Source organism: Eucalyptus grandis, chromosome 1 (assembly GCF_016545825.1).
Source record: "Eucalyptus grandis isolate ANBG69807.140 chromosome 1, ASM1654582v1, whole genome shotgun sequence".
NCBI classification, from domain to species: Eukaryota; Viridiplantae; Streptophyta; class Magnoliopsida; order Myrtales; family Myrtaceae; genus Eucalyptus; species Eucalyptus grandis.
The window spans coordinates 50,908,742-50,926,614 of record NC_052612.1 but is presented as its reverse complement, the minus strand read 5'-3'; the positions used below and the strand labels follow the sequence as shown (position 1 = coordinate 50,926,614).

At 40.6% G+C, this 17,873-nt stretch overlaps 2 protein-coding genes across 2 annotated transcripts; one reads left to right on the top strand and one right to left on the bottom strand.

Annotated features, from left to right (window-relative positions):
- Positions 1 to 4,561: 4,561 nt before the first annotated feature.
- Positions 4,562 to 8,894, top strand: LOC104425364 (mitochondrial fission 1 protein A). The gene is made up of 5 exons (XM_010038044.3): positions 4,562 to 4,763; positions 6,711 to 6,849; positions 7,725 to 7,846; positions 8,402 to 8,465; positions 8,555 to 8,894. Exons 1-5 carry the CDS (start codon positions 4,671 to 4,673, stop codon positions 8,638 to 8,640), a joined length of 504 nt encoding a protein of 167 aa, XP_010036346.1. The 5' UTR covers positions 4,562 to 4,670; the 3' UTR covers positions 8,641 to 8,894.
- A 644-nt stretch (positions 8,895 to 9,538) lies between these two features.
- On the bottom strand, positions 9,539 to 12,300 carry LOC104425365 (pentatricopeptide repeat-containing protein At2g35030, mitochondrial). The gene has a single exon (XM_018864698.2). It carries the CDS (start codon positions 11,528 to 11,530, stop codon positions 9,623 to 9,625), a length of 1,908 nt encoding a protein of 635 aa, XP_018720243.1. The 5' UTR covers positions 11,531 to 12,300; the 3' UTR covers positions 9,539 to 9,622.
- Positions 12,301 to 17,873: the final 5,573 nt, after the last annotated feature.

Sequence of the window (17,873 nt, the reverse complement as noted above, 5' to 3'; positions counted from 1 at the left end):
ATTGACAGTTCCCAGGCACACAAACTTCAAAAACACCAGTTTTTGACAATACACAGCTGGTGGAAATCCCTATTAAAGTGGCAGAGAAGTTAAATCAGTAGGCTTCGGTGGCTAGCCCTAATAAGCTACCAGATCATCCATGAAGCTATTAAGTTGGAATTGTCACAGGTTGGACACACCCTTGACAATTCAAGCTTTGAGAGTCCTAGCGACTTAGGAAAGGCCCAATACTATCTTTTTAATGAAGACTAAAAATTAAGAGCAAAAGGTGCAACGTATAAGAAGGAGGTTGAAATTTCAAAACAATTTCTTGGTGAATCCAGAAGGAATTGCAGGAGGTTTGGCCCTTTTCTGGGACAACCAGGTAGTGTTATCCATTGACTCATTTTCAAAAAATTATATAAATGTTCAATGCCAAGTCAAAGAAACCCAACAGAGGATGCATATTACTTTCGTACATGCTCCTAATGAATTTCAAGAAAAAGTACTGTTATGGGAGGCCATATATATAACAAGTGTAAACTATCATCTACCTTGGTTTTGCTTGGGGGACTTCAATGAAATTTTGTATCACTAGGAAAAAGTGGGTAAAAAGAGAGTAGAAAATTACCGACCTACAGCATTCAGGGACTTCATTCTCCAATGCTCCTTAATGGATTTAGAATGCAAGGGATGCGAGTTCACTTGGACAAACAACTGAGCAGGAGAACAATTTGTCAAGAAGCGACTTGATAGAGCATTATGTAATTTCGAATGAAGGATAGCACATCCTAATGCTGAATGTATAGCATTACCAGCCATTGGATCTGATCACAGCCCTCTGACACTATCATTCTACTCACGGAAGGAATGGAGGAGGAGGGTATTTCGATACGAAGCATTCTAGTCAGAGGATGAGGAATGTGTGCATTTAGTCAAGAAAACTTGGGTTGAAAACGACTCCCAAAATCTAAATACGGTGGAAAAGTTGCAGATTGTGGCAAAACAGCTGGCAAAGTGGAGCAAAAACATATTCTCTAATGCAAAAATAAGAATAGATTAGCTGAGAAGTGAACTACAAAAGCTGACAAATGGCTCTAAAGTAGATAAAGAATGCAAGACAGCAAAGAAGATAACCCAGGAAATTGACAAGTTATGGCGGCAAGATGAGATGTATTGGGGTATGCGCTCTATAATTAACTGGTTAAAATGGGGAGATAGAAATACAAAAATTTTCCACGCAACAACTATTTAGAGAAGAATCGGGAACATAATTACTTTGCCGAAGAATGCAGAAGATGATTGTGTGAAAGAGAAACAACCTTTGAAGGAGATGACAGAGATATTCTTTAAAAATTTATACGAGTCAGTGGGGTCTCGTAACTTCCAGCCTATCATACAACAAATACCTACCTCAGTCGATAAAATGATGAACCAAAGGTTAGTAGAACCTGTCACAATGGAGGAGATTATTGCTGCAATGCAACAATTATGGGCTACTAAAGCTCCAAGATCGGATGGGCTAAATGAGTTGTTTTACCGAAATCATTGGCCAGATATAAGCCAAGACATTTTTAGAGAAGTGCGGAATTTTTTTGAGACTGGATACCTAAATCCTAATATGAATAGAACCCAAATTACCCTTATTCCCAAAATCCCAAACCCCGAAAAGCTTGAACAATTACGGCCTATTAGTCTGTGCAATTTTGTCTATAAAATCATTTCCAAAGCAATGACAAATATACTTAAACATCTGCTACCAAGCCTTATTGCTGAAGAACAAAGCGCCTTTGTGAGGGGCAGACAAATTCAAGATAATATCTTAATTGTGTAGGAAGTACTTTACAAGTTGCGAACTCGGGAGAGGAAAAGTAAGTTCCAAGCTATCCTAAAGCTTGACATGCAAAAGGCATATGATCGAATTGAGTGGGACTTCCTTCAAGAATGCTTGATCAAGATGGGTTTCTATGAGAAGTGGGTGCAATGGGTGATGCAATGCACTTCAACGGTTTCCTTCAGCATCAATTTCAATGGAGAACCTCAACATTTTTTCAAGCCTACATGAGGGATTCGATAAGGTGATCCGTTATCCCCTTATCTCTTTATCTTAGTGGCTAATGTCCTATCTCACTTGATGAAACAAGTAGTAGCAGATGGTACACTTCGAGGAATTAAGCTTAATAGTAGCTACCCCACTTTATCACATTTGCTATACTGGAATGTCAGAATTTGGCGGCCATTCTACATCAATATTGTTTTGCATCAGGACAAGCTATTAATCTAAACAAATCAGGAATTTATTTCAGCAAGAGCTGCCCAATGAATCTGAGAAGAAATATGGCTGCAGAGTTGAGAGAGTTCCAGAAATAGAGAAAACAAAGAAGTACTTAGGAATTCCCTCAGATTGGGGAGGCTCAAAGAAAGATATCTTCGCCTGGATTCTGGCTAGAGTTAACATGAAGTTGGAGAGTTGGAAGGACAACTTGCTATCAAAAGCAGGCAAGGAGATATTGATTAATGGTGCAGGCCATTCCGCAATACGCAATGTCCATTTTCAAAATCTCCGTGTTAATTTGCAAAGTAATTGAGAAGAAAATTGCCAATTTCTGGTGGAGAAATGGTAACAAAACTGCTGGGGTTCATTGGAAAAAATGGGAAACTTTGAAACTTATGAAGAATGAACGAGGTCTTGGCTTCAAAAATTTACTAGCTTTCAATAAAACTATGTTAGGAAAGCAAGCGTGGCGTATTTCACAGCAATTTAAGTCCATTTTAAGTCAACTGATGAAGGGCCTCTACTATTCACAATGCGAGTTCTGGAAAGCTGGAAAAGGTTCCCGACCTTTGTGGGGATGGCTAAGCATTGTCTTGGGAAGAGACTCTATATCTCCGCAAGTTATGTGGTCCGTTGGCAATTGTAAGAAAATTTTGATAAGAGAAGATAAATGGCTAAAAAGTGAACCCATTAGAGGCCCAGCAACAAGAAATGAGCCAGAGAAAGTGGGCAGATTAATAAAACAAGGGAATGGTAAATGGAATGAAACAATGGTAAGGTCGTTGTTTGATGAACAAAGAGTGAAGGAAATCCTTGCTACCCCTATTGGACTATCCACTACAGAAGATAAAATGGTATGGATTAACAACAAATCAGGGTCCTATACAGTGAAAAGTGGCTATTTCACCACTAGAAATTGAGCAGCCAACCCACAAACCACAATAGCAACTTCCTCTCACCAAACAAAGCCAGATCTCTGGGAATATATTTGGCACTCTGGAACTCTACCTAAAGTTAAACAATTTCTCTAAAATGCATGCCAAAACGCACTACCTACATTGGACAACTTGCACCGGAGGAAAATAGTACCTGATCCATTATGCCCTATCTGCAAACCGAAAGCCAAAACTATTGAACATACTTTGCTACTCTGCCTTTGGACAGCTCAAATATGGAGTGCTACCCCTCTGCAAATCAAAATCACAAGAATCGGGTTAACACGACTTGATGAATGGCTGTACATGAGGAAAGAAGACCCACGAAGTGCACCAAAATTTGACCAAATCACCACTACCTTGTGGTGCATCTGAAAGACCGGAACCGGTCCATCTTCGGACAAAACCCCTTGCACCCGCAACAAACCCTGTTTAAATCAGTAGCCTTACATGAAGACTTTGCAATCTAGAATAGAACCACAACAAAAGAGAAGAAAAGCGAGGCTCACACGCTCAAATGGAAACCCCCAACCTCAGAAATACTGAAAATTAACATTGACTCCTCATTTGCCCGGAACAAAGGCGCGACATCAGATTTTGTGGAGAACAAAGGAGAACGAGCACAGGGGCGCCATCGCCTGCATCTTCCGAGACTCTCGAGGTCGCCTAGTCGACGGTTTCTCCAAGCTGGTGGCGGCATCCTCGGTAGAACAGGCAGAGGCACTCGCTCTCTTTGAAACCCTAGACTTCTTCTCCACCAAATCTAACCAAAGCCTACAAGTACACTCTGACTGTATGCTGCTTGTGCAAGAGGTTCTGTTTGCGACTAAGTTCAAATGGGAAGTGGCGCCGATTGTGGACTGGATCAAGGCAAAATTAAAGGACTTCCCGGGCCTTTCTCTGTAGCCCATTGCAGCAGAGAAGCCAACAGACCAGCAGACTGGCTTACAAAAGCCCAAAGAAAGAATTACCTTCCTAGTAATTTGGTAACTAATCTCCTGACAGCCCTGTTTGATTTATTTTGCGTCGATACTTTTGATGTAATTGCTCCAAACTTACCTAAGTAAATGAATAGTAATTGTACTTTCGACCAAAAAAAAAAAGAATTGACAGTCCCGGGATAGAATAAGCCCAATTCTCAAATTTTTTACCTTGAAAATGGAAACCGACGGGTCGACTAATGTTGGATCGGTCTGGTTCTCAAGTCGAATCAGCTCAATTATTCACCCCTGACAAACCCAGCACGGCTTGATCTCGGCCCGGCCCGGCCCGGCCCGCCCAAAAACTGAACGAAAGCTCGGGCTCAGCCTGGCCCGCGAAACGACGCAACGCCACGTCACCCTCCTTTCCTTAGCACCGGCCTCTCCCTTTCTCTCCACGTAAAAATCAGAAGCTAAAACCCTCTCCCCTCTCTCTCTCTCGCGCATCGTTGCGCGTTTTGCTGTGCATTCTGGATCGCGTTTTCACTGCGAAATTCGGAAATGGAAGCGAAGATCGGGCGGTTCTTCGATTCGGTGGGCGGCTTCTTCAAGGGCGAGGATCAGATCCCCTGGTGCGACCGCGACATCATCGTCGTAAGCCATCCTCCCTCCCTCTGCCGCCATTCCGACGAGTCGCGCTTTTCCTTTCTTCCCCCATCTCATCTCGATCGTCCCGTGCATTCGAACGGGTCTCTTCTCCCGGCAATCGGTGGGAGCTACTGTTCTATCTGCTCCGGATCACCGTCATACCCGAAGGTTTAAAGCCGGAGACTGGTTCCCCCGTTGATTTCATTTCTGTTTGACGGCGCGTCCGCGGGGAATGGTGTTTCCGTGGATTCGTGTCGGCTTGGGACCGGTTGATTCCGGGTGTAGTAAATGGGTGTTGATAGGAATTAGGAAAGTCAACTCGGGTAATCCATCTGACCCAAAAAAAAAAAAAAAAAAAAAAATTGGGTAATCCATTTTGACCACAAAAAAAAAAAAAAAAAAAAAAAAAAAATCTTGGGTTATCCATGATCTGATGCGTCATGAATTCATAGTGCCTTTAATCATAAGACTAAAGCAACACCTTTTAAATGGAATTCATGGTTCAGGGTGAACCCTAGTTGTTGGATTGACCAGAGGCAGCGAAACAGGTTTTGCGGGGAAGGATCAATATCTGGCGCTGTGCCAAAGTTGTGGTTTTTCTAAATGTTGCTTTGTAGTACCTTAAATAGGAAAGGAGCTTCAATGCCTCGTCAGGCCTTTTCTGGCCACAGGGAAAAGGCTGTTTGGCTTAGCTTAAGTACTTTAGCCTCCAAAACTTTGTACATGAGAAAGGAAACTTTTCTTATCGTTAAGACATTCTGGAAAGATTCTAGATGACTATACGTCTCAATACTTGTATATTTAAAGGGTTTCAGGTATTCGACTATGAATCAAAGTCCAGTTTCAAACTCTACAAGAAAAGTAAGAAGGGAAAAATAAAAAAGTGAAGCCAGTCCCTATTCTGGAAATCGATTTTCTAATTGATGGTTGTTTATCCTGGAAGAAGATAGAAATCGTAACAATTCATTTGTTCATTGTTGGTAAACTTGTCATGGAAATTAGTGTATGTGCCTTTCTTTTGTCCAGAAATTTAGTATTTACTATAACTGGCACTTATTTTGTTGTGCGTGCTCAATTGGGTGAAGCCTTCTACTATCTTATCCAGTGAAGGTTCTTGGATGGTAATATCCGCATAAGTTGGTGATTCTCTTGGTCTTTGTGGTGACTTTTTTGCTAGTCTTAGAAATAAGGAGAATAACTATCTCATACTGAAAATTACTGCCCACTGACTGCAACATAGAAATCTAGTCATTCAAATACTTGGCTAGCTGGATGATACACTATTTATGATATAGCTCTTGGAAGATTTTTTTTTTAGTGAATCTCATTGGAACCTCTATTATGCTATTACATAGAGGTTCCTTCTCTACAAACTAATTCGAAATTAATGATGGAAGTTGGAATTCAGCATTTGATTGATCAGAGAATTTGATCGATATCCCAAGCTTTCATGGTTTACTATTTTGCTCGAGTATCTTGTTAAACAAATGCACACAATATCATTGGTGTACCAGTGGCGGTCTTGAACAGGGGAACAAGTTCTTTGGATTATTTTCTGCAAGAAAGCTTCCTTGTTTTCGTTTTGGGCTTCAAGGAGCCAAGTAGCTTGTATAAATGATTGTGGATTTGCCTGCCATCTCTTGGGTCCACGGATATTGGGGACGGTTTTCCTTATTGGAGTTTACTTTCATGTTGTAAGAATTGTCATTGAGATCTACTGCTTGTCTTTACTTTTGCCCCAGTGCAATTTTTTTTGTCACCTAATTAATTATTATGTCCTGTTATAGTGAATCTGGATATTCTATTTTTCTGTGTGGTTTGGTTTATCATTATACCTACCCCTTAAAGGCAAACCCAAAACTCTCTTTGCTTCCATACTTCTCGATTGTTTGATTGATCTTATTACGTATCTCAGCTTTTCTATTGCTGAGTCAAGTTATTATACATTGGCAGGGCTGTGAGAGAGATGTTGCAGAAGCTGCCAATGGTGGTTCTGATGAGCTCAAAAGCGAAAGCATAATGAGGTTATCATGGGCCCTCGTTCATTCTAGACAACCAGAAGATGTGCAGCGAGGGATAGCCATGCTTGAAGGTAGTTATCTGTCTTCGCTGTTTCATTTCTTTTTTTTTCTAGCTCAATGCTCTCAACAATTGTATTTTTCAATGCAGCAGTAGCTGTCTAGTGTGATATTCAAGTGAATAGATTATCTGTTCTAACTTCTTTCTTTTACTTGTTGCTCAGTAATATCTTTTATTTGTCAGCTCACTTATGGCACATGGCATTTTAAGATTTATTTTGTTCCTTTTGGTTTTTCGGTATAGAAATAATCAGCACATGGTGAAGCACCCCCGATAATTAAGATCATTCATAAGTCTTAATGCAAAATTTATCTAATCACATGCACCGTGATTGTCTTTTCTGTTTTATCTTGTTATCATAATTTGTTTCCTGGAAGTCACTGCAAATTGTGCAAAAAAATTCATCTTTCTAGATTATTTATTAGGATTAGATCAGCCCAAGAAAAATGTCTTCTTTTACCAGGTTGTTTGCATGATCTCTGGATGAAATTGGCAAAAAAACTTCTGGTCATTTCTCTTTATCAGAATTTTTACTCTGTCGGTCTGACTGTTTCCTCCCAGTAGGACCGTGTCATGTTTCTTAGGTTGCATTTTATAAGCCATCCTGATGGTTGATTTCTCGAGATCTGCACCAATTTAAATGTACGTTCACCTCATGAATTTCGTTTATATAAGAAATAAAAAGTGACAATTCCTTGAAAAGGGAAACCTTGGCTTGTGGGGCAGATGTATATTTTGGTTATTCCTATGACCTGTAACCTTGATGTTGGTTGAATCTGGCTATTATTTGTAGGCTACTTCAAACCTGGGAAGATGTTAGAAATTAAAATAACCTTATATAAAATGCTTGCACAATTGAATTTTGAATTTGGCGACATCTGTTTTCAGCTTCCTTAGCCAACACGAATACCCCTTTACAACAGAGAGAGAAGCTGTATCTTCTGGCTGTTGGATATTACAGAAGTGGTCAGTATTCCAAAAGCTTGCAGTTTGTACAGCAATGTTTGGAAGTAAGTCAACCATTTGCTCCAGTTACTTGCGTTTCTTGTCTTCTGTACCAAGTATGCTTTATGTTTTTTTGCTTGAAATAAGCTGTTTCTTGTGGTTTATGGAAACTTACAATTATGATCACATTTTACTACGGGAGTTTTAAACACTTCTGAGATAAGAGATTGTGAGATATGCATGAGTTAAATTATTATTATCAATCTGTCGATTACTAGCTAGTACTCATTATCATTTTGTTAATAATTATTAACGATATCCTCTTTGAAAGGATTTCACTGTCGAGCTTTTCCTCGATATTGTGATTTGACTCACTTAAACAGCAAACTTGTTGACTCAAAATTTCTATTTGTTTTTTTCTTGGAGAATTTTTTATGTGAGTTGTTTAAGTGTTACTGGTGCTTATAAGTCAAGGGTTTTCTTAGCTTCATATTGATATGGGATGGTCACTGTACTTCTCCATCAGACGATCAGCTGTCAAATGCTCCCTCTTCTTTGATGAAGCTATATTCACATGCTTCTTTTCATGTCTTGATTCCTTTATATCTTTGAGTATGTAGATTGTACCTGATTGGAGGCAAGCGTTGACACTCAAAAAGACTGTTGAAAGTCGAATCACTAAGGGTATGGATTAAAAATTTACCTAGTCCTGATAATTGTTCTAATGCATCAAAATATCTGAAGGTTTGCTGATAACTCCTATTGGAATACAGATGGTGTAATCGGAATAGGCATCACGGCAACTGCTGTCGGACTTCTAGCAGGCGGTGTCGCAGCAGCATTGGCTCGCAAGAAATGATAAATCCAATGTATCTGTGGAATTTTCAGCTGGGAAAATAGTCTCTGTGTTACCTGGATACTGAAACTGGGTTATTGTTGCTCTTTTTAAGTTTTTTACTGAAGCATTTTGAAACGAGATTTGGATGCTCCAGAGCTTGTGTATATGCTCCAAAACCTTTTTGCAAGAGTGTCTCAGTCTCCATCGTTAGAGTTACTTGAAGTAATTAATAACTGCTTTTATGCAAAGCCTTAATCAAGTAGAAAATTTGAGAAGAGTCGGCACTTGTTGCAGATGCAAGAGAAGTAGGGGGTCTCCGTACGCATGTATGTATAAGCAACTACCATATTTTTTTAGATTTTCAGACAGGTAGCGCTTGAAAGGGGTCTCTTAATGGAAACAGTTTGTATGTCTGCTCCAAGATCTATCGATCCCAAGGAGATTCCTAGCATGATCCTTCAGGCATCTTAAAAAGCAGCTTAGGTAGAAATTGACTAAAATCACACTAGAAACCTTTTACCTTCTACTTAACTGTGCTAACTCTTCTGCTGGTAAACTGTGTCCAATGAACACTGAAAAAGATAGAGCAGTAATCGGATTGTTTATGTATTGCGGGAACGGACGCATTGGTTTCCAAAGTACTCTAATAGCAATCAAGCTTAGCTCGGACACAGCTGACTCTGCTAAAGATACACGCAATGACCAATGCTTTACCAAAATTTGCACGTTCATCTTAGCATATGCTCTAGGGAAGGAAAGTTGATCAACCGGACGAGAAGAGACAAGAAACACGAAAGAGAAGTAACATTGAATGGATGAGCAGCTTTGCAACCTACATATGTTACGATTTCATTATGCTTTGTTTTGAATTATCTAAATCTAACGGTTGGCTTGGCTGAGGAGGGCGTGTTACCGCATGACCACAGGAATGTCATCCATTTTTCAAACCTGAGCAAACAAAGTAAGAGTTGCAATTGGACAGAGAGGGCAAATATCTAGACTTTCATGCTTCCAAAAAGTCCTCGTCTGCTACATCAATATCGTTTTGTACAGAACTAGCCCTCTTCATTCTCATTTTCAAGTGAAGATCGCGGAGCAGAGAATAGATAAGCTCCTTTTGACCATGAGACTTGTCGGCAACGACAAACACATGAAACGTATTTCCCACCTCAATCCAGCTACAACCTGGCTGCTTCTTTAAACCTTCCTCCCTCATTTCCGACCTCACTCTTGCAGCGTCTCTCCATTTCCCTGTTGATGCATATATGTTAGACAATAACAAATATGTGCCGGCATTTTCTGGTTCCAACTCGAAAAGCTTCTCCGCAGCCACCTTGCCAATTTCTGTGTTCCCATGATAGTTGCATCCTGCTAGAAGGGCTCCCCAAAGACATGCAGATGGCTTGTCCACAACCTGCTCGATCCAATTAAAAGCTTCCTCCAGCCTACCAGCTCTACCACACAGATCAATCAAACATGCAAAGTGATCATCTTTCAGCTGCACGGATTTGTCCTGCACAAGTCTGCTGAAGCACTCTAGGCCCTCCTCCACTAAACCAGCATGGCTACATGCGGAGAGTAACCCCACATAAGTGGAGTCATCGGGTTTAAAACCTAATTCTATCATTTGGTTGAACAAAGTGATCGCCTCTCTTCCACATCCATGATGAGCGTAAGCTGCGATCATACAATTCCATGATATCAAATCTCTTTGGCTCCACAAGCCATCATTAAACATCTTCCTTGCAGTGACTAACTCCCCACATTTTGAGTACATGTTTATGAGAGCTGACGCCACAAATGTATCATCATGGTATGGTGTTTTGCAAATTACCTGGTGAACTTGCTTTCCTTCCCCAAGACCTGCCGAATCACTGCAAGCGCCCAAAACGCTCACGAAGGTTGCTTGATTAGGCCTTTTCTCATCATCACCCATCATTTTCAAAAAGATTTTTAGTGCTTCTTCATTTTGCCCATCCTGAACATACCCAGTGATCATGGTAGTCCAAGAGACAACATTCCTCTGGGGCATCTCATTGAACAAATCCCTGGCCCTCTGTATGTCTCCATTGTGAATAAGCCCTGTGATCATCGTATTCCATGACGGCACATCCCTCTCTGGCATTCTCTCAAATAAATTAAGAGCCTCCCTTGACCTTTTATTCTGTGCATAACCAGTGATCATCGCGTTCCATGAGACAACATTGCGTTCCGGCATTTTATCAAACAACTCCCTTGCCTCATCAATCATCCCATGTTTAGACAAACCTGCCACCATCGCCGTCCAGGAAATTACATCCCTTCTCGGCATCTGATAAAAAAGCGCCCTTGCTTCCTCAATTCTCCCACGCTGTGCCAAAGCAGTGATAATTGTATTCCATGAAACCACATTCCTCCCCGGCATGCTCTCAAACAACTTCAACGCTGCGTCAACTCGATCATTTTGTGCATACCCGTCAATCATGGTGTTCCACGAGACAGCATTTCTATGGGGCATTTCGTCAAACAAAGTCTCCGCTTCACGTATTCTACCCAACTTCACATATCCCCCGAGCATGGCAGTCCAAGTCACCACATTTTTCTTGGCATCTACCCTATCAAACAGCTTGCGCGCCTCTTCGATCAACCCACACTTGATATAAGCGGATATCAGAGTGGTCCACGCTATCTCATCTCTCCCATCCATTTCATCGAACACCTTGCGCGCTTCCGCTATCCTCCCTTCCTTACCGAGCTTCGTCATCAGCCAAGTAGACCGAGCAATGTCCGATTTCGCACCACTGCTCGGCAAGCGAACTCTGAAACCCACGGAATCGCTTGTGGAGTGACAAACCCTCGAAACGCCCAGAGCAGATGCGATTCTCCTGGCGGCCTTGGCCGAGCTGAGCGACGATCTCCACAACCCCAACATATCCAAGTCCTTCCAAAGTCACGGCACCAACTCGGCCGACACCAAGGGGATCAAATTAACTCGCGAAAGCTCAAATGGAGCAATCTCCATCTGCTACGAACGTGGTCTCCCCGAGAAGCCAACCATTGCGACAACTTCACTGACGAATAGAGCAATCTACGACACGCGAGCGTGGCAACTAGATTGGATGAATCTCTTTCGTTCAGTCATGACTACAAAAATTCATGCTTTGCTTCATCCAAATCCTCTTTGCGTTTGATGGGTTGCAGAGATGTGGAAATTTCCGTTCCAGGAGCTATAAGACAGGCAAAACGAATGCGAGGTATGTCGGACACTGCTCTTGAGCATGGCCTAAAACAGAGCAAAAGCAGCAGTTCCCCTGCATCCAACTGCACATCTTTCTTCCCATTAATAACTGCTCTTCTCTCTACAATTTAGGCTCGATGAGTGAATTGAGACGCAACTTTTGATGAGTAAAATTCATTTGTTATTCACAGAGAAAGAACTTCAAATGTGGGAGGACTAATGCCCACTACAAGCCGTTCTGTAGTATGTCTATCCATCATTGACCTATATAACCAACATGTCATAGCTATAATACGAGCTAAGCACAAGTTTCATGAACAAAAACTCCTATCACAGAGTCATCCCTACTAACACGCAACATGTCCAGAAGTAATAAACACAGATTTTCACACATGGAGAATCGAACAGCAGCTGCATTCGGCTTCGGAACTTTAGTGTTCAAAACAATGAGATCCAGCTCCGTGACTGCGCCATCTGCCTAAGATTCTTTTTATTCTCTGTGTGACTTCGCCATCTGCCTAAGAGTTTTTGGATTCTTTCACGAGAGCACAGACCCTTATACCTTGCCCGTCGCTTTGGGAGAGCAGGTAAAGCCAACACCATCGGCTGCCTCTTGGCTGTCGAAAAGAACGGACAGAGTGATTATTTACAATGTGCTGGATCTAAGAAACATCCGAACTTCTTGCTAAATCTACTAACCTGTTTGTGTTTGTCGATGATGTTCTTGTAATTTCCCGTCGGAGGCTCTGAGTTTCTTTTCCACTGCAGCCTCATCTGAGCCGTCGATCTTCTGATTGAACCACATGACCAAGTCAGCTTCTGGTTAGAATGATAATCTGAATTTAAATAGCTTTCGCACTTACATCTTGTCGACTGGTGAAAAGTCTTTTGCACCCCGTGATTCCCTTTGAGTTTTGAAGCATTCTTTCTTTCTCGAACTTCCATGTCCCAACCTCACTTGCTGGATTTTTCATCGAGTTGATGCTTGAGGACATGTGGGGCTTCACAGTGGCTTGGTGCTTGTCCATTATTGGCCTCTGGTTCCTGTTAGCAATTGAACCGGCCTCCTCGTGGCGTTTCTGTTGGTACCCTTGTGTGATGTTCTGGTTCTTCACCAAGGATGTCGGTCTATCGGCACAATCCATTTCTCCGAGTTTGCACGGATCCACATAAGAATTTCCAACTGATTACCAAACTAACAATGGGGTCCCACCTAAAGAAGAATCAAGTTACAAGAAAGTTTGCCTAGCAGTGCTATTACCAGCATTATCCTCTGTGCTGCGGCAGATTTCTTCGACCATGGCCTTCCATCTCCTGCATTAATATAAAGTACCGATTTGTGAGAAGGACAGAAAATCCTCACAAAATAATCATGCTGTTGCGCTTCCAATTAAGTGAAGTTGCTAAGGCACCCAATCCTATGCTACAAACAAGAAATATGCAAAAAGGGCGTCATTGCTTCGATTATGCAAGAAGCAGGCATTGCAGGTCGAAGGAGTTTCTACTTTAATCAGAAGATCCGGTGCCTCTACAAAGTTACTAATCAAGTTTGAAGTGGTTGAAAAGTTGCAACAAGCAGTTACTGAGAAAAACATGTTTGATTGCTTCATGTAGCATCATCGCATACACACATTAAGTGCAAGCGTCTGATTTTTAAGAAGCAACGAACTGAATGAGAATTGATAGAACTGAAATATACATAGTGATGTTGTGTGCGAGCCGAGCAATCTGTGTCGATACATCTTTCCTCCTGAGACTATTGAGAGTAATCCCAATCTTTGTTTTCTGCAAGAAGCCGGTGAAATTAGATGAATTAAAGAAGCCTATTGGCATTGTCTTTCTAGAACTTAAACAAAAGATATGCAATTTACTCGAACCTCCAATATATCCATCGAGATAGTCATCAACTGGAGTTTTCTCAATGATTCGTACAGTGCGGAATCAGACTGCCATACCCAAAAACAGAGCCAGGTTATATTTGTATGAGGAACAAAACAAAAAGCAACTTTTCAAGGCATTATCCCCAAAAGCTACAGAAACTCGAAATCAATGGACTTAGGATGTACAAGAAGCAGAAAAGCAGGAGAATCGATGTATGGAATTCATGCTAGGATATTCACCTCGCATTGACTGTTGTCCAAGACCTTCTTGATCCTTAGAACTTCACGAACAACTAGAGACTGTCTGTCAAACTCATCACTGAATGCCTTAGTACCTCCGCAATCAAGATAGCTTTGCGGGTTCATGTCCACCCTATCGCGCTCGACGTCACCCCTACTGTAGTCCTTGATCGTTTTGCTTCCTTTACCTGCGCGTATAAAATCATCTCTACCATCATGCGACGCAGGCAGATCATCGCACCCTGGGCGCCGACTCTGAGTCGTCATGGCCGAGGACAGCCGCTTCGCGATGCGTTCCCTTTGTAGCCGAAAATATCTCGGGCGATCCAAGGCGGCTATCATGATCGCGGTGTCGATGAATTCAAAAATTTCCGTATCCATCGTTCTGAAGAAATCCCTCCAGTCATCCAGTGACTCCCCCATTGTAGCAGTGACTTCGAACAGAGTGCTTGGTGCGCAAGAAGCTATCAAGAAACTGCAACGATCTCTCTGGTTTCTGGAACAGATTTCACGCCACAAGACTTTCCCGTTTAGAAACTCAGTCCGGAATGCTGGTGGAACGTTGGCAAGAAGTAGAAGAAGACTAACCTGAGAAATCCTCACTTCAGTTATGGTGGAACAGGAGTCGTCTCGTCTTCATGTCACTGATGTGGTCTCTCTATCTAAGGTTCTTATACGATACAAACGTTGAGGAGGAGAGGGAAACTGGACAAGGTTTGTTTTGGTTTTACGCGTGCAAATATTTCCTTTTTTAATTTTTGTAATTTTCTCGGTCCAGATTTAAAAGGGTTCCCAAATTTCTATAAATATCAAACAATTCTTCGCCAATCTGTTGTCAATATCTTGTAAAAGCTTTAGATGGTTCAAATTATTAAGAAAGTCAAAAGATGCCTAAGCCGTAAAATTTAAAAAACGTAAAAAAAATATAAGGCGGAAGATGTTCTTCTAGGCACACCCTCAGGTATTGAAAGAATTCGCATCATATGTTCCGAGCCTTAAATTGAAAACTATTTATACAAAGAAATAACTCTTCTTGATTACAAACATGTTTATGTTTTGGCATATCTAATAATTTCTACCAATGTAGAAAGACGTAGGCATTTTGTAGCACATAGGTGTTCTCAGAGAGATCAAAGTCTCTAGATTAAACTAAACCAAGACAGCTTTAGGAAAATGAAAACTTTTTGATCTATTAATTTATTGATTTGGCTTTAATTATTTTATGAAGTAAAATCAATAAATTTGACGGAACCAAACTTATAACAACTTGACGTCCACATACGAAAATAGATTTATCTATAAACTAATTGGTTCTATTACAAAACTATCTGCTTCAACATCAATTTATGTTTTATATGAAATTTGATATGTTGGACGTGGAAAGAAACTAAAGAAAAGAATTTTAAAAGAAAAATAAAGAAACCAAAGAAAATGGCACATATTGGGGGGAGAGAGAGAAACAATCAGATAATACTCCATTTATTGTATCGCAGCGTGAGAAGGATACACGACAAATCAAATTGAAAGATTCTATTACTTTGTGCATTCTTCAAATTACAATATGTCAATATTTTTGAATTAAAGTCATTGGTGACTTGTCATCTCTCAAAGAGATTAAGTATAACCAATTTATATAAAAATTGAACCTTTTTAATAGGGCTTTGTAACTTAATTTGCCAAAAAGGAAAGTTATTTGGCTTATTTGTTTTACAAAGCAAAAATCAATAAATTTGGTTGAGCCAAACTGATAACTAGATATCTGCAAACGAAAAACTACTGGATTCATTTGTAAACTGAGTAGTACTATTACAATACCATCTGATTTAACATCAATTTATGTACTGGCCATTATGTTTTATATTAAATCGGATATCTTGGATGTGGAAAGAAACTAAAGAAAATAGTTTTTTTTTTTTTTTAAAAAGGAAAGCAAAAGAAACCGAAGAAAAGAGTAGTCGCACACATTGGAGAGAGAGAACTAAACAATTAGTTAATATCATTAGAGATAATAACATTTTTAATATCCTAATGTAGTGTAGTCTTAATAGTTATAATACTCCATTCATTATATCGCGATGTGTGAAGAATACATGACAAATCAAATTTAAAGATTCTATTAATTTTGCATTCTTTAAATTAAAAGATGTCAATATTTCTGAATTTGAGTTATCAGTGATTTATCATTATCTCTCAAAGAGATTAAGGGGACGTTTGTTTATTTTTGTTTCTGTTCCCAAAAATTTCTGGAGCAAAAATTGTTCCATTTGGAACGGAAACAAAAAGTAGAAAAAAAAATTGTTTCTTATTCCCGGGAACACTTCCAAGAAACAACGTCGATCCTCTGCAGTGGGTACTTGTTCTTGATCGTCACCTGATTGAGTTGACGATAGTCGATGCACAGGCGCAACGAACCATATTTCTTCTTTATGAATAAAACCGGTGCTCCAATGTAACGCACTGGGACATATGAATCATTTATCGAACAACTCCTGCATCTGCACCTTCAATTCTTTCAACTCAGACAATGCCATCCGGTAAGGAGCCTTAGAGATTGGCTCTGTCCGGGGGCCAATTCAATCATGAACTCAATCTCTCTTTCTGACGGCAGACTTGGCAATTCTTTCAAAAATACGTCCAGAAACTCCTAAACCACTACGATATCTTCGATCGTCAGCTCCTCAACCGTCGTATTCACGACAATCGCTAAGTAATCCCGACAACCCCATCTAACAAACGGGTTGCCTCAAGCAACAAGATTAAGGTAATTGAGGGTCCTCCTCAACTCCTAATAAACTCGAAACTTTCACCCGCTAACGGGTTAAACTGAATCGCTTTACGATAGTAATCCATCTTAGCTTGTTGCTTGGTGAGCCAGTCCATGCCAATTATTACATCAAAATCATACATGGCTAGGACTATCAAATATATCTTCCCATCTTGCTCACCAATCACTAACTTGTAACCAGAACAGCCCATCGTAGACAACACCTTATCCTTTAACGGTGTAGATATATTAACCACTGACTCCAATAATTCAGGACTCAATCCTACCAGCTTAACAAATTGCTCAGCTATAAATGAATGAGTTGCACCAGGGTCAAATAAAGCATAAGCAACGTGGTCATTCAACGAGACCGTACCTGTGATCACATTAGGCAAGTCCTCAGCTTGCCTTCTAGTGACAGCGTACCCCTTTCTTGAGCTAGGGGCCTGTTTAGTCCATCCTAAGGTGCATTCTGTGACACAAACCCCATATTCTGACCCATTGGCAGCGGTGGTGTTGACACCTAAATTTTGGCGACCCGTTTAGTCATTTATTGCATTAAAAAATTAAGGGTTAATTTTATCCTTGAAAAAATAGTCAATTGCATAACATATAGTTTTAGGTGCATTTATGTTTTAATTTGCATTTACATTGGGTCGGTGACAAATTGGTTTGATTTTGTGGTTTTGAACTTTAAGCTGACAAGTCGGACTAAGTCTACGAAGAGAGCAATTTAGCCTAAGCCCATATTTGAAAAAATCCTATTGCAATTTTTGAAAAAATCAATAGAGAATATTCATTTTTTGCAAAGGAAATCTAGAAGAGGTGTGGAAAATAAGAAGTGATATTGCGTTCGGAAAAAGGAATTTTCATGGATATGAATTTGGAAACAAATTAAAACCCTAACTCATGGCCTATAAATAGATTAGATGCGTAGGGTTTAGAGGGGGCCACATATGTGCGAACACCCGGCCACACAGAGGAGAGCGATATACGTGAGGGGTAGCAGGGGAGAAAGATGGCGAGAGCCCGAAAGATGACAGGAGCCCTTCATAACATCGAAGACGGTGATGCAAATGTGACATTGGTGGCCGCTCTCGTGAGTGTGGTTTGCCGATCTAGTCGACACCCACTCACCGTCAAGTTCAACTAA